Source organism: Monomorium pharaonis, chromosome 6, assembly GCF_013373865.1.
Source record: "Monomorium pharaonis isolate MP-MQ-018 chromosome 6, ASM1337386v2, whole genome shotgun sequence".
In the NCBI taxonomy this organism is placed as follows: Eukaryota; Metazoa; Arthropoda; class Insecta; order Hymenoptera; family Formicidae; genus Monomorium; species Monomorium pharaonis.
Window position 1 is genome coordinate 26,189,636 of NC_050472.1, and position 17,946 is coordinate 26,207,581.

Sequence of the window (17,946 nt, forward strand, 5' to 3'; positions counted from 1 at the left end):
TTAGCAAATATATTTTAATTTAACAAATTGTAAATTCAGCAAAAAAAACAGAAATTATTTTGTTCTTATAACTAGATAAGTTGAAGATTAGTTGAAAAATAGTTTTGCCAATTTAGCAAAATTATTTTTCAACTAATAAAATTAGTATTCTTAACAAATCGTTTTGTTATCTATATAATAACTAATAAAATTTGCTAAGATAGCATAAAATTTGCTAGCAAATTATTTTTCTCCGTGCATTATTAAATCTTAAATATCATTTTTTATCAAATGTTTTTAATCCAAATTTTAATTGTAAAAATCTTATAGAGTTATCATGCATTTAAATTACCACGTTTAAATACACAAAATCACATCTTGATTATTCTTCTAATTGACAGACCAGGTGAATACTTATAAAATTGGGGATATTATAAATTTTTCGAAAACTTTTTTGGAGGTTCACTGAGTTACTCTCCCAGAGAATATCGTGACTTTACGTCGATAGCTTTCGTGAGCATGACCTCTTCTCCCAGGAGTTCTTATGTTTGTACTTTACGCGTGTGTGCGTGAGGCCCAGCCAAATATGGCGGATACCGGTCGAACCACTTGCGTACACGCGTGTCACTCGGTACACGCGTAGCGTTACGGATTCGCGCGTGTGCACGCACTGTGCGTATCATGAGTGCCTGCGCATATGTGTGGAGATACGATCAGACAAGGGTGCGCGAGAGGACAAATTCTCTGTTTCATGTGAACGGACACGCTTTTATGATCTTCGGCAATAACTAATACGATCCTTTATTGACTCTTTCCATTTAAATACTTCAAATAACCTACGCATTCGAAGGAAGAGATTCCGTACGTTACATGTTTTGTTTGTGGATTAATCAGAGACTGATTAATTCCATTATACACCAATTAAATTAATATAGAGCCAACTATCTTAAAAATTCTCGGGATTTCACGGTGAGTTTAGAAGAAACGGTGCTCAAGCATTAAGCACGGTTCAATTCGTCGTATATTTTCATCTTAATCTATAAATAATTTATAAATAAAATTTTCGCTCTAACGCTGGAGTTATCAGAGAAACGGTACATCTCGTATACAACAGACCACCCAAATAGTATCAGCTTAATAGTCAAATCTCCAGAAAAAAAAAAACAACAAAATTCTAAATAATCAGAATTTCTCAACGAGATTACAATTAATAACGGTAATAAAACAATTTTTTTTTACTAGCATTGCAACAACATGATCTTGATGTATCTCGTTGCTACCAGGAAACGTAAAGCAAGATATTGCAAAACGTTTCCTGGTAGCAACTGGGTACAGCAATAGGATACGTGCCGGTGTGACCGAAAAACTTTGATTTTACGATGTTCCGCATCCGCGGAGCATCAATCGCGATGTAACGAATGATGCGCGGAACGAAATTGTTTGCTCACCGAACTTGCGTCATTTATCACGAAGTGTTATCCCACTACTTTCCTCGGTACCGGTTCGCTCCGCCACGGCAAAAGAACTAATTCGTATAAATCGCTGTTTTCCTTACGCCCTGTGCTCTCTTTCTCACTGTCAGGAGCGTTCATTTTCATGATTGATAATGATCCGGCGAGCAGCGAGCCACAGGTTACACGCGAACTTCGTTATTAGACACATGTATAATCAGCTAATCATCAATCACGCGTGATCGTTTTTTTTTTCTTTACCGGATGCCACCGAACCGATGATCCTTCAAATCCGCTCCTGCGACTTTATTAATAATCACATCTTCGTGACGAGGACTTGAATTAAAAGTACATTTCAATGAAAAAGCTTCGACTGTAATCTTCGATTAATTTCGTCAAGAATTTGTTAATGTAAAAGAATAGTATTTTATTTACGTTTGGACTGTATTAATTAGATTATTTCAACGTTAATGCTTGTAAATAAAAGCAAAAAAAGACTAAGTGATCGTCTGTTGAATAAATTTCATGACAACTGTGTGTTTTCATTTTACGCGATTACATGTATATTTGCGACTGTTTTCAATGTAACCGACTGATAAAGTCGAATTAATCGAAAATTATTGCTAATATGAACAAATAATAATCGCACGGCGCTTTATAAGGAAGCGGACGGTAAGAGCTCGTAAAATGCGAAATAATCTTAACGAAGTAGAAGTAAAAGTAGAAACTGAGCGCGCAAAGGGAAGCGGACGCTTACGCTCAAGGCCGCAGGCAGTGATTATCGATCGTTCGTGAAAAAAACGTTGTTACTCTAATTGGGGAGGAAATTGCGAAACGACACGACTGGAGGGTGCACCTGATTTAATAGTTTAATAACAGCGCCAAGAAGAGACAATGCCGTCCGGTAACACGGTGCATCTATTTTCCACGCGGGACTATCGGCGTTTGCCTATTGATTATCGAGCGGCGGATAAAAGCGAGAATGTGTGTCCTGCGCGAATGGCGGATCGTCATAATCTGTCATTTTAGTTTATTACCTGTAATTGCTTCTATCGCTCGTCATTTGCACCTGCTCCGATACCGCAGCCACGTATATTTACGGACTGTGGCTATCCTACCCCGATTCTCTTTCGCTCTCCTCGTGTGACGTATTCCTCGCAGTTGCAACATTTTTTTTTTATATCTCCTCTCATGATTCACACCCCATAATTATCCCTACGTCTTATTATTATTCCATCAGACGCCGCGGCTCTCGTATGCGTTTTATTCACATTCTAAGTTCGACTAACGATCGTATAGCAGTCAATTAGACGAGTGTAATAAAAATAAAACCGTAAAAGTGCCGTGTAAAGTTTTATATTTCAAGTTTTTACCTTATTTCAGTGAATAATTCTTTTTAACAGCACTTCACCTCGGAATTTGAAAACACCTCAGTAGTTCAGTACTTGCGAAGCACATGTACGATATATCATACAGAATATCAACTATCTGCACATTGTCATTATAGGGAAAGGTAACGAGGAGCTCTCGCGAATTTTTTATCAGGTGTGCTTTGTGTTATATTTTATATAATGCATCCACGTAGCAGCCATGCACACGTTACCGCGCACTACACCGCGCCGAACAGCACCTTCGCGGGAAAGAGGGACTCGAGGAAACAATTAAATCCTGTGATCAGATAACGCTGCGAGTATCCTCCGGAAAATGTATTCCGTGCTCGGGCTGCGTCTAGCACAGTCCGGATAACAAAGCGGTTCTGCCGGAAGTCAGATAAACCCGGGGACTCGATTCGATATCTTGAAGATGACAGCCGCGCGCGTGTAAAAGCAGCCAGGATAACAAAGGATTCTGCCTCCTCGAGATCCTATCACGTTCAATCGATTTACTCTCGAAGAGTAAATCGATTTTAAATGACCGATTATCAGGTGATATTTGTCAGCGTAACACCGACAGTCATTCTAAGCTCGTAAACGAGAATTGATTGCGATCACAGTTACCGGTTATAGAAAATTACGTTCAAGTAAAATTATTTAGTCGTTATTTAATAAAGAAATAAATTTAAAAAACTAACATCGCCCGCGCGTGTGAAAGCGGAAAATCTATAATCAAAGGTCACATATATTTATGTTCATATTTATGTTAAATCCTTCTTTTCGCGGTACATCTTATAATATGTAATTTAACAATAATCTGTAAAGTTTACTCTGATATATAATTAATGATTTCTGTGCCACGGAATATCCATGAATGAAATAAGAGGAATTTCACGGGAGAAAAGTTTACATAATTCGCTCCGATTTGCGGATAGCGATCTGCAGAAATCAGATCTAAAAAGTGCACAATGGACTATAAATAACGACACGTGCGAGCGCTTTATGCTTTGCCGTGCCGTGCCGAGCCGTAAAATTGTTTAAATAATCGCGCGGCTCTGCTCCGCGGGACGTCGTCGGCTTAATCGTCGTCGGGATTACCGAAAACGCATGTATAACGGTAATCCTTGGGTAGCGCGCATAATTTGTATACCGCGTGACGTTATAAATAATTCATCACTTTTTCGCAGCATCCCGCGCCGACACGCTCCGGGAGGTAGGAGAGCTCCAACAGGAAGCTAAGAATATAAAACATGTTCCGACTGTTACCTTAATTTAGCTTATGCGCGCTTGTCAAGAGACATCTAACTTCCGTTAAAAATATTTTATTACCTGAAAGTATATGGGAGAGTTGCTGAATGTGTTTCCTTTTTAAATGATACTTTTCTTTAATATTTACTTACTTTTTATTTTACAGTTTTAATTATTATAAGCAACATTTTAGTAAAACTAATAATTGATAAAAAATGTCATTGTGAAAGGAAATTAAACCCAGTTTTATTTCGACGTCCATATCTCTCTCTCTCTCTCTTTTCATTATTCTTATTTGTTAATTATTCAATTTAATCTTATTTCGAAGAAATATATATTATTAGTTATTATACAACATCGAACATGGGAAATATAAGAAAGAATAATTTAAGTGATACGCACATTCGACAACTCTCCTCTACGCATCGTGAATAGAACGTAACAAGTTTTTCCACAATTGATTTATTATAAGTATTAAAAAATCAAAGAAGATGATGTGATAAAATCAATCATCGGGAAAATTAATGCTTTCAAGTTTGAGCATGGAAAAAGGTTTAAAGTTTCGTTTCTCGAAGGTTTCTCTGTCCGCATGTCTGCGTGTGACTCGTTCGTCTTCTCTAGCTGTTCAGGTTTTCCGGGAGAATCGGTACGTGATGGACGATCGATGGGGTTTCCGCGCTAGCGATTACTCGTGACGGCGACGTACGGTAGCCGATATTAACGACGTCGCGAGAGAGACACCGAATTCCAAAGGCGACCGTCGCTTTTAAAGGGAATCTCTCTTTTCTGCGCGATTTGTAGTCATTCGGTCGACGCTCGCGGCGCTGCTCGCCTCTTCGGCTTGCCGTGATATCGGATTGCATTACTGTCACTGGGCGCACCTCGCTCATGTCAAGCAATTCTCCTTTCGCGTGTGGCCTGTCCACTTTTAAAATAAAAATCGTAACACACGCGATATACAACTTGCAGATTCTACAGATCAGCAAGGTCGGCGTTTGTCTTTGGAAGATACTGCAAAGGGGCTTGATTTCGCTATAGATTTCAGATTTCGATGTAGAAAAAGAACAAGGATTATTCAAATAAAAATATAAAATAGCGATAATCTTAGCTAGAAAAACAATTATAAATGTAGTCAATTAAAAAATCGAGATTGCGTAAATTAAACGGAGCGACAAATGTCTAATGCCAACATAAATTTTACCGCGTTATAATCTTGTGACGATTGTTAAATTATAAGTTACATTAATGAATCGGAACTTATTACATTATCACATTTCTAGAGTGACTTATCTCACAGCTGTCGTTTGCTCAGAGAGTTTTGCTCTGCAAACTCGATCGCGCCGAGTCATCAGACCGTGCCAATCCGATCGCAACCGAAACATCATTCTCCCGGTGGGCATAATAGCCCAGTCGGATCCAGGAAGTCGGCAGAGAAAGTACCGAGGAAGGCACTAACTAGATACCCATCGACGTACGTGCCTCATCCTCCACGCGTGCTCTAATCCCCGGCGATCGTAACCGGTCCCCCATCGCCGGCGATTCCGTCGTTTCCTCGAGTTTCGATCGACAGAATTGTGGGCCGCTAATGATCACTGATGATCAGTGATTTACCGAGCTGGCGGCCCTTGTAATCGGCGTGCGCGTACTGCCGCGGCAGGCAAAAGCAACCGGAATGGAATCACCGTTACCGCGTGTATTCGCCATGGCTCGCCTGCGCTCCTCTTTTATCATCCGACGTAGCTCTTGCATCGCATTGATTAAGAACTTTCGATCCTGTTATGCAGCCTCCCTGCAAGCCCCCTCGGTTAGACGTTCGACTGTGGCCCTAACACCTCCTCCCTTCCCATCCCCCGCGAACGATAACGCAAGTGACGTTGTGTGACTTTTCCTGACTTCCTCGACTTCGTCGACGATGACGTTTTGATCGTTAGAGCTATAAAGAGCGATTGGAATTTTATCGGTGAGGGTTTAAGACTTGTCAATTTTATTGATCGCTCAATAGAATCAATAAAGAGTCTTTCCAGAAGAAGGAAAAGAAAACTTCCGCACTGCTTAACGAATTACGATCAAAGTTAATGAGAGGTGAAATATATAAAAATAGGAAATACGTTGCGGTATGCGATTACGTAATTTTTGTGCTTAGCAAGGCCGTAGAGAGAAGAGAATAAATACAAGCGGAGTAATAGCGGTTGAAAATTATACCGTTTAATGCGAAACGTAATTGCACGACGAGAAGCCGTATCATTCAACGATTCGTAGAGTCTTTATGCTTTTTCGTAACCTACGTAAGAACTACGTAAGACATAACGGGAGTAAATAAAAAAAAAAAGATAAGCCAGATGAAAAGATCCAAATGAAGCACTACTCACAAGTAAAGAGATTTGCGTTCGCGGAAATCAAATGACAAACTAATGTCACTCACTGATAATACGGAGGAACATATTCGTAATCTTAACGTATGCATTTACACATTTCCTTCAGAGATTATGGAGATTACGTTTTTCGCGGTCGCGTTATCGCGTTTCCATTTACGCAGCACGATTGCTTGTTTCTTGGCGGTTTCACCAATCCGGTTCGCGATGACGATCCGCGCTTAATTTACAATAGATAATGCTAATAGATAACATCAATACGACGTGTCACATCCGTACGGGAGTTTCCTGTGTCGGCCAGGTCGCTTTGCTCGCAATGCGCGAAAAACCTGCAGCGCGCAATCGCGCGGTCCGCTTCTTTTCGCTCCGGTATCACTCGGTACTGTTATCCACAGCCAGCACGCGTATACGCGATAACTCTCCACGAATATTAATCGATTACTGTAACGTATGGCCGTCGTGTTTACCGTTGCTCGGTTTGTTCGCTTTCGTACGGGAAAAATTGACGGATATCGTTTTTATTATTACGCAACTCAACGTAGTAGAGTACAACGAGAGTAGAAAGAGGGAAGAAACCTCGCGTTTTCTTACGCGAATATTTGTGGTCCAAGACCACACTGATATAACAGTGCGCCGTGTTATTTGAGGCTTAATTGCTTCCGACAGCGACAAAGTGTTAAAGCGTAATAGGTAGGCAAGCGCGTGAATTTTTGCCGCGAAAAGTGGGAAAGATGTGTTATTGCACGCAGGACCGCCGCGCAGAGGCGCAATTATTCATCTCGGTTCTCATCTTAACACTTCGCAATAATAGCCGCGGATTATTGTAATTTCGACGATCGTAAATTGGCGCAATTTACCCGGCTGCTTCTTCTCGTCGGTAGCGCGAATCTATCTGCCGCGTTGCACCGAAAGAGAATAAAATGTTATCGAGCTAGCTGTGTGGCGGGGATTAACACTGTTATCAGCAGCGAAACCGGTCATCTGCCAACCGATTGCCGGTCTTTATCGCTATACGGAAATATGAATACGGAAAATGAGATAATTTCTCGGTGAGTCGGGGGTAGGAAAAAGGTCGGAATCCTAAGCGCTTTTGTTGGTTGATCGAGTCGTTACGATTTTTACCTGGAGAACGGCTCGAGACTGAGGAACGTAATGTGGCGGTTTTGCAGCGCGATGGACTCGTTACTCTTGAGAGGATTTAGGCGCGTTAACGGGAATACAAAAACGAAAGTAAAGTGGCAGCGCGGTAAGCTCGTCGGGCAAAAACCGCGTCGAAGATAATGGAAGCGAGCACAAGAGAGAAAGAGAGAGAGAGAGAGAGAGTGTGTGTGAGTCGCGTGAACCGGGTCACGAGGAATCGGTGGAAACTTCATTTTGGTTCTCCAGCGAATTAAACGATGAATCGATTTACGAGCGAACGTACGAAAAGCGGGAGCCCGTGCGTTGATGGCGTACAAAGTAAGAAGAAGAGGAGAAGGTCAAAGGTCGCGAATCTTCCTCATCAGTCGGGAGGTCATTATCGGTTATCTTGCGGAAATCTTAATCTTGCGAGCCGAAGGAGGCACGTCGAAGTGCGCGAAAGCCTACGGGGGGTGGCCGGTAGTACGGCAAAGCATGCACGTTGTGAAGGAGAAGGAGGCAGAAACAGGGGGAGGGGGGGGTAGAAGGAAGAAGAAGCGGAACTCTCCCAGGATCGACGGGAGGACCGGAGGTAGGATGTAGCGCCGAGTCTCGAGTTTAATGGTGGTAGAAGAGCGGAGGAAGAAAAATAAGAAGCGTCGAATAATAAGGAAGGATAAAGGGCCGCGAGCGAAGACGTGGAAAGGAAGGCGAAGAGGTGGAGGGTCAGGTTCACGGACCTTGGGCCGAGATCGAGGGATTAGCGCGAGTGCACCACATTTGAAGCTGATAATTACACCCGATAGTACGTGAGCGCGGCGTCGCGAATAATGTCTCGGGCGGGGCGAATGCGAGGTAGATTCGCGATCGGGGCGGACAGAGGCGGCGGAAAATAATACGCGAAGGGATTCCGGTCTACCGTGACACATTTTGATTGATTCGGGACTGAATTTATCCACATCGTGCGGGCGTTAGTTTCAGCCTCGGTTTAATTAATCCGTCACGTCTCTTTGAAGCTGAGATTGGAAAAAGACGAAGGGTAAATTAAAGTTTCTTAAATTCTTTGAAAAGTTTTTGTACCAAGAGAAGAAGAGGTAGAATAATATCGCTATTAAACTTCTCCAATGCCGAGGCTTTCTTGCTCGAAGCGTGCTTTTTTGTGCGTCGACGGTTTCTAATCCGATAGTCCGGATTTATAGCTTTCCGGCAGAACAATGCTGACGCGGAAGCGTAATACTGGATCAGCGAAGACGACGGTGACCAGGCCGAGGAAAAACCACGTTGCCGCGGCGAAGCTCGGGAAGAAGGGAAGAACAGTGGGTGAAGGAAGATGAAGAAGAAGAAGAGGAAGAAGTTAGAGAGAAGTGGTGAGCTCGGGCGGGGAGCGGCGGTCGGGGAAGGGAAGCTAAGGTCACGGACCTCCTTCTCCGAGATCGGCAGAAGATCAGCCGCGACTCGCGCCTTCGCTACCTTCGCGAGAACGCTTAAACTTGCTAATGGAAAAGACTGCCGCGGCTCCGTAGGGATGTTTAAAAGCGACACGCTGCGCAGTCACGTAATTTACGCGTTAACTGCGCGCGCGCGGGACGGCCTGACTGACAGACGTTGCATAAAGTCCAGATAAGCGCCTGGGAGACCAGGGTGACGACTCGGGGAAGAGTCATTAGCAGGAGAGGGCGAAGGGGGGGGATGAATATTCGCGACACGTTTTGTGTCAGAGGTGACGGCCTCCGTCGTTGGAAAAAAAAAATGAAAGTGGCTCTTTCCGCCGTGAATGCGAAGAAAAATGCGACGTCGTCGTCGCGTCACGCTACTGGCCGTCGACACCGAGTGAGTATGCTGATGAAAACGAGTCGCGGCGCATATTAAGCGGACAGAACAATTTCAACGAGGAGAGGAAGTACCCTACGACCGTCCTCACGCCGCGTCGGCCGCGCGTTCCCCGGGCTGCGTGACGCGACACTGCATCGCGTGGATAAAGATGAGAGACGCGCGCTCGAGATTCGAGATAATTTCCCCTACGTTCCGCGAGGGACCTGGGACCGAGAGGACGTGCCCAGGTCCCGTTAAAATCACCCCGTACGATTTCCGCAGCCTTGTCGTCGGTGTCATTTCGGTCAGCGCGCTCCCTCTCTCCCTCTCGTCGTCGCGGACTCGAGGACTTGATCAACGCCTGTCAGGCAGTATACCTGCTAATCCTCCTTTGGAGCGACGCAATCCTACAGCGCGGACTCCCGACCGGCGCGGCGCGGCGGCTGCCCCTGAACATCAATTTGTCTGCCGGGAAAATAAAAGAAGACTCCCCGAGTGCACTTCCTGATGCGAGCGCGCGCTCACCTACAATGTATATTAAACATTCTACCGGTCGTTCAGCGTCTGTCAGCCGACGTGGCGCTTGTTTATCTTTCGCCTCTCGCGAGCGAGACGCGACTCCTGCAGACCGCGCGAAACATGCGTGCAGAAGTCCGTGCGCGCTCTCTCCTCTCTCTCTCTGGATTCTGGTATCGTCTTGAAGGATCAAACGAGCTGGTAGGCTACGTAAAAATTAAGCTCGGAGCTTATTTCTCATTGAATCATATTGGCTACTAGTTGCATTATTTATCTTCTATTATCATGACATTAGACTCGCATTTTGCGTCCCGTGAAAATGCCTGGAGAGTGATTGAACCGCACGCGTGTACGTGCGCGAAGAATCGATGTAAAAGAGGAACAAAAAACAAACTTATAATTTAATTAGCTTGTTTTGAACAAGTCGATGCCTGCCTGAAACGTCCAGCAGAAAATTAATGACCCCAGCGACGTCCGCAGAGCGTTATTAAAACGTCATAGCTCGCGATTGTGCGCTCTGTCATTCATTATCAGGGAATCGCGACATGATGGAGGGCTTAGCCGGTGATTGCCAGAGGCTGGTGGCTCTGCATGTTTATTCCGAGATCCACGGTGCGCGAGGATGGAAACTGCATCGCGTGAAACTGCATAGGTCGCCCTGTGTCATGAGGGAGAGCCTGTCTGCTAACGTACCCCGACTCGGTTGCGCGTTGCGTTGCGCACGTGACGATGATACCTCACCATGAATTATTGCCCGATGCGAGCGCCGAGCTTCGAGGTATCGCTCGCCGCGAAGCGCGTGCGTTAAGTGCGGGGAAAATATTGCCACCTCGCGTATCTTTCCGAGATTAATGTTGAATTACGCCCGGGATTGTTCTCGCGTCGTTTCCTGCTTTGACGTTCGCGAGGCACAATCTTCGATGACATCATGATCGTTTTTGGAGTATCCCGACACCACTTTGGTTAAGAAAGACTAATTCCTGAATTGGTGAAGGAATACATATTAGAAAAAGAGATGCAGTAAATTTGAATTGTTTCGCAAAAATTATAGACAGACTTTCTATTCCGTATCTCTCGTTGGACTTTCCTCGGGATTGGGACGTGATTCCTTTCGATATGTAGCTTGACGTCATCCGGTGAAAGTATCTATCGTGGCATTCTGCGAATAAACAGGGTCTAACTCAGTGGGATATACATCACCGCGTATTTCCCGAGCGCATCGCTGCGCTCTTCGCTTTTCAAGGTCGAGACGTTTATGACTTTATGGGGCAATTACCGTGCTGTACGGCAACTTAGTTTGCGGATACGGTTAACTTCTGCTCATCCTTCCATAAAGCAAAACCGTAAATCGTCTTGAAAATCTTTCTCTCTTATCGAGATGAATTTTTAAGTATCGATTCGATTAATATTGCATGAGTGATTCTACGAATATAAAGATCATAAAATGTAAGAAATAGTGAAAGAGCTTTTCTGTCTTAGAGAAAGATCAAGGCTCAATTGTATTTATATTTTGAAAATAAAAATATTATTTAGAATTTTCGTATTCTTTCAACTTCTGTAAACTCCTTTCAGTTTTAACCCATATATATTTTGCAAAAGCGCTTTCTGCCTTGTCTTTTATAGAATACTTATGTTTGCATTTCAGTACAAAGCAAAGTAAGATGTACGAAGCAATTGATGGAGGTGGATATAGTGAGGAGTAGTCCGCAGGCGAAGATATATCTCCAACAATTCAAGCATTTTCCGGGTGAATATATTTAAATATTTTATGTTTGGTGCTGCGTGTAAATCAAAATTACGACTCACCATTGAATTTCTACTTTTGCAGACGAGGCCTGTAAGCCGCACTTTCACGATGGCGTAGCCACGTTTAAATTATCGCTGCTGGAACAGGACATGTTACGGTGCGGCATTACAAGAGTCGTCAACAAAGTCACGGTAAGGGATCATAATTTCGTTTAACGAAAAACTACCGATTTAAGTACCAGACTGTCGCGCGGAAAAACTCCCCCCGCGTTTATATACAATATGCGAGATATAACGTTATAGCGGGATTATGGATTTTGATGACGCAGGGTCAAAAGATGTACTATCATCGAGTAATAGTGGAGGAGCCCGCGGATTCCAGCAAGCACACGTTCACGGTGAAATGCGTAATCACCGAAGTTGTCGTGGAGCCAGAAATCGCCGTCGCGGCCAATCACACGGCGGTACGGCGGAGCGTTCTTCCGGCGGGCTTTCAGGAACCCGAGTAAGTCATCAATCATTCGACATTAAGGCGTTTGGTATTACGACACGAGGTATCCGGCATCCGTCATGAGGCGCGGGCGCAATCGCGTTCGCTTTTGTCGTTGCGATAAATATGCGTAATTCATCGTGGCGCAAGTAATAACAGGCAATAAAGTCGGAGATTGTGTGCGAGTTCTGGGTAACGTGAAATAGAAGAAATCGTAAGAGGAGGCGCATCCTGCTAATGAGCGTGATATTTATCAAATCTATTAGATTGACTTAGCCAGTCCCGGGAGATTCCTTGGACCTCGTAGCTTTTCATTTCTCGCCAGTCATCCGACGGTGTTAATCGCGTCGTACCGCGATAGACAAGACTCTCTCACACGTACTTCCCTCGTACGAAATGATCCCTCGGCATGGGCAAACGAGTGGCTTTAATTACCCGGAAGTCGCGCCTATCGCGCGCGCGCGCGCGCGCTCGCGAGTGTGAGAGAAAAACTTCTCCCCGTACGGAAGTCCGACCTGCCATTTTGGTGAACGTGACAATCGCATCCTGTCGGATCCTGCAACGAGCATTATCGTCGTGCAAAAAGCGCTGTTAAAAAGCTTCTTAGCTGATAGTGATTTATTAAAAGATAACTTCGAGCAAGAAAATTTATCGCCGCATTTAAATCGCTGCGAGCATTCCCTTTTTCTTCCGATCGACTTTTCTCGTTAAAAAATAACTATGTTTGCTGAATGCAAAGCGGCAATATAATTCGCTAAGTGATACACGCCTTCTTCCGTTCCTCGTCGTCTCCGAGAGATAGGAAAGTTGGAAAAAGCTTCGTATCGTCTTTTCATATCTCGACGACGAGATGTGTAATAAATGATTTTAAGATCGCCCAGTATAATGAAGTGCAATTACGTCGTACTGCACGCCACCCAAATGGATGAATATGAGCGTTATCGTTTCCCGCCTCATCGTGAACGTAGATCTTGTTGACGCCGTTAGTTTCGCAGAACGGATATTAGCGGCAGGAATATCGTGTCTTATTAAATTCGCAATCAGGGGATCTTCTGGGGCATGTCGCAAGGGGTTTTTTTTTCTTTCAATCGCCGGACGAGACAGCGATTTATCGAGCGAAAACTGGTCGCCTACGATCTGCGTGCCTACACAGAACAGATACGATGATCTGCACGCGAAGAGGATGGCACGGCAGTGGGCTGTTTATCGAGGACGGCAAGAGATTGTGTGGAAAATTCGATAATTACAAAACGATCAAACGGCCGATCCACATTCGAGCGAGCGAGTCGTTTCACCTGACCTGAATATGCATGCAGCGGCCAGCTAGACCACTGCAGCTAGGAGTCATCGTCGTCGGGAGTTCGTAATTTGCAAAACGAGTCGAGATGCTGCCCGTCTGATTTATTTGCACAACGGCTCGAACGCAACACGTTGCAGCTGCTGCTGGAAAACCAGTAATATATTTTAATCCGCGAGAGGCCTAATCGACATTCCTGCCTGTTTCTTCTTCACCTCGAAAATCGCTTGACGGGTCACTCACATCCAGTTCGCGCGGAGCTATTTCAGCCGGAATAGCCACGTCGTTTACGTGCGGTTTGACGCGAATACGCAGAAATAAGGTGAGGTACGGCCGGCGATTGAGATACAGGGAAAATTGCATCGAGCACGGCAAAAGACGTTGGCGATTTATGGCTCGGCCATAGGAAGATGGAAGCCACGGAGAAGAGAGAGAGAGAAGGATGGAAGAAGTAAACGTTGAGATTATGGAAATGAGCTTCCGCGGCGTGATTAAATAACAAATTCTTCCTGCAGCCTTGGATTCAAGTGAATTCTAGAATGACCGTTTGAGCAGATGCCAAGGAATTTTTGTGAGGCTGAATGCTGAAGAGGTAGCGCGACGCAGGTGACGGCCTCTCTCGAAATCTCTCTTTCTCTCCGAAGGAGAGACTGACGTTAAAAGTGTTCCTCGCAGGTGGAATTTAATAGCGGGACTGATAGTCCTGTTGCGTAACGTTAAAACACACGATGACATTACGAGTGCCGATTTTACGAGTGCGACGAACGCGCGGCGGAGCAGCGCCAAGTCCATTGTGCAACGGTTCCTCCGCAGCTGGTGGAAAAGGTATACGCGCGCGATTTTAGCACGTCGAGGAGTGCCGAGGAAAGAAGAGAGGTCCCTGCCGGCAGATCCCTTGCCTTCCCCCGAACGAAAGTCGCTACGTCGCCGCCGGTCGACATTCTTCAAGTGCCCTCCGGGGACGTGCTCTCGAGAAAACACTGCGAGGAATTTTTATCGCGACCGCCGCCGGCCGTCGAGGTACTAATTTATTGGCGTTAATCGAACGTACGCGGATCGGACCTCGCGCGAATTCCGTGGATCTCGCCGCACAGTCCGTTACCACGAAATCTTTATTTAATCAACATCGCTGTGTGTCCTGAATGTGAGCCACGCGGATGTAAAATCCATTAATCGTTCCCGCGTATAGAGCTGCACGATTTCTACGTGAAATTTGCTTATTAATTTCTGAAGAATAATTATTTGATTAGTTCTCTTTACTTCCGAAGAGAATTTAAGTGACGGACAGCTAAGTAGAAACAGGAAATTCTAAGGATTCCTCCAGCTAACGACGGACACTCGAATGAATTTCTCCCCCGAGCATATCTCTGATACATCGCGTGTCTCCTTCCATAGAAAATAAGTCGCGTAATTAAGTGGTTTTTACAGAACCGCTGTATAGCGTATACGAAAGGTCGTCACGTGTCAGAAAGCGACTTAACAAAGCCGCGCTGTGTCGAAGATATGAAAAAAAAAAGAGAGAGAGAGAGAGAACGACGGTTCGAGAGAAGAGGGAATCGTGTAAAATAACACGAGTCACAGTCTCATAATAATGACTAATGGTTCCCGATGTACCCGTCCCGATACCTTGTTATCAAACCGCATTCGTCCGTGTGCGCGCACGAACCTTTTATTTTAGAACCCGATCTACAGTCTCCGTTCTACCTCGCTCTACTTTGCCACGGGTTCTCCTCCACCTGGCAATTTCACGGTCTACCCATTCTGGCAAGCATTCGTCTTCATTACTTCGTCTGTCACCGCATGACGATCCACTACGTCGCTCGCCTACCGCGCGATATCAAACGCCACAACGCCGCGGAAGCGAGAGATGAGTCTGCACGAACTAGATCACGCGTGTATTACCGGCTTGGAATTGATTTACGTATTCGAAAAATGCAATCTGCACGTACGAATGGTTCGCCGTTTATTTACTGTTTTTCTTTTTTTTTTCCAAAATAGATCGTGCTCATCGCGCGCGCGTAATCTTCCGTGATTTTGCATAAGACCGTGAAGTAGGTCGAATCTTCCTACGGAGATAACTGCGGCAGCGTCACAGGTCATCGCGATGTTCTTACGCTCTGGTGTGGCATGTACAAACTGCCGCCGGAATCGCGTGTTTGGACACGCAACATTGATCATCGCACCATGGCCAGGTGTTCGCCCTCATGACTTCATTTTGGAAAGTAGGCGATTGTGACCTTGCGGTCTTCGGCTCTGTCCGTTCGTTGTACAGTTCTTTGCGGATTCGATAGATTTAAATAAAAAATCCGCACGAACCGAACGTACGTAATTTAAAGCGTGACTTATTACATCTGTGACGCAAATCCATAAAAATAATAAAGAGAAAGAGCTCATAAAAATAAATATCAAGAGTCAAGTTTTAGAGTTTATTATAAACATTATTTTTAATATATATTTCCGTTCATGTGCATTTTGTAACTTCTAAATCGGATTTTGAAAAAATTTATTTATCTGCTTTAGAGTAATAGACATACGTGAGGAAATTTCGGGTTCAGCCCCAGTTCCGATTCTCGGCGTTGGAGTGAGGCAGGGTGGAGCTTTGGTGACCGGCGAGCTGAACGTTAGTCCTGGTACACCGTTGCAGATGGAAATATTTTTGGACAACGACTCAGCGCCGATCTACGGTCTGCTGGTGACTTACATGCTGGTTACAGATACCAAGACGCAGGAGGAAACGATTATTATTAACGGGTAATTGACATTAACATCGATGCCGTTACGTCGTAGCGTAATTGAAGAAATATCGTTTCACATTTTATGTGCCATGCAATATCCGTATAATTTGCGCGCAGGTGTTCCGTCGATCCTTACTTGTTCGAAAATTTCAACACCGTGGACGGCGACTTCCTGACGGCGAAATTCCGAGCCTTCAAGTTTCCCGAAAGCACCTACGTTCAGTTCCGCGGCACCGTTAACGTCTGCTTGGATAAGTGTCCAGGGGTACAGTTTTAGTCTTTCGTAGCGCACAATTTTTTAATTCCATTTATACGATCGTTATTCTTTTTTTTTTTGCTTATTCATGCCACTTCTCACCCTCTTGACGAACTTATAAAGATGTGTATGTGTTTATTTCAGATCGAGTGCAGTAATGGCCAAATCGGCTTCGGGCGAAAAAGGCGAGCCATTGAAATGTCGGGCACCGACAAGAATAAATTGTTCGAGGTAACCATGTCAACGTTCATTAAGGTTGATTCCACGGATGACGTCAAGATCGATCAAGGTATATATCTTCATCTCGCCAAGTGAATGAACGTTTGAATAATTACCGTGTATTCCTCATGTTTATGGCTTCTGTTACAACGTGTACATCTCTACTTCGAATTGTTATTAGTACTATCGGGATTCATCAGGAAGGGAAAGAACCGGACACACACAAAGGAGAGAGCAGTGATCGAAGAAGTCAGGGAGCAGTCTAACCCTACGACAATCAGGACGCATGAAAGAACATTTCTCGCAGAAGAAATAAAGGAACAGTTTAAATATAAGGTCACCGAGGTGGTACTCAATAGTTCCTCGTGTAACACGCTGAGTTTATCTCTCCTTTTGGTTCTTCTTTGTTTCTACAAACTCTTGTAGAGATTTGTGTTTCCTGACAATTGATTACTAACTGTAAATAACGTGCAGTCTGAGATACGTTAAAAACGTGAAGAAAAGTAAGAAGTGTCGCTTCTGGGAATGACTAGTTAACTTGCTCACTAATAATAATCGAGAGATTTTGATTTATCACAACAGCAGATCACTAATTATATAGACAATGGTGATAATAGACTGTGCATAATCAAAATATGCCTAGAAGACCATTGAATGAAATTTGATTTACCGATGTTTCCAAGTACCGTAATTTTTTCGAAAGAAAACTTGTTAAACAATGTAAAATTCTCGTCCATATTGAAGTACTTTTGAGTGATATTGAAAATATATTTAATAAGAATCGATTCCTCGTGCTAGGCAACAAATTCGATATAATTAAACTGTCGAATTTGTGAACTTTAAAGAAAGATTAAGAGACGGATTTACCATCTTGACGCTAACATAATAAGCAATAACATAATTTCTCCGTTCTGCGACCGCCGAATTTTCAATCGACACGTTCCAGTTTTTAGTTCTATTATACTTTTTTTAATTATCTCGTAAGTAACTGCCGTATCTCTTGATAGAGTAACTGCCAAAAGAAAATTGGCCTTTGCGAGCGGAGAAAGATGAAGACCTAGTCGTGCGACGAGGTGTAATATTAAATATGCGACTTAATTAATTAATAAGTAATTATATTATTAATTGCGTATTTGTAATCTCAATTTAATTATTACGTTAAACAAATGTAAAATAAATAAATCGACAGCAGACATGACAGTCATTTCTTTAGATCATAATTAGAATTATTCCTTAATACTCGTTAAAAACGAACTATAATATTAATAAGTAATTAAAACTTTCGTCGGGTAAGGAGATGCATACGGGAGGAATTATGGAAGAGATTATAAAC

The 17,946-nt window shown here is 43.9% G+C and overlaps 1 protein-coding gene across 1 annotated transcript; it reads left to right on the forward strand.

Annotated features, from left to right (window-relative positions):
• Positions 1-6,675: 6,675 nt before the first annotated feature.
• Positions 6,676-17,817, forward strand: LOC105839400 (the record flags this gene model as incomplete). Its single annotated transcript, XM_036289092.1, has 8 exons — positions 6,676-6,802; positions 11,516-11,617; positions 11,699-11,808; positions 11,946-12,121; positions 15,924-16,154; positions 16,256-16,403; positions 16,539-16,683; positions 16,795-17,817. Coding segments are annotated over 8 exons (1,284 nt in total), but the record flags the coding sequence as incomplete, so codon positions are not given.
• Between the last annotated feature and the right edge of the window lie 129 nt (positions 17,818-17,946).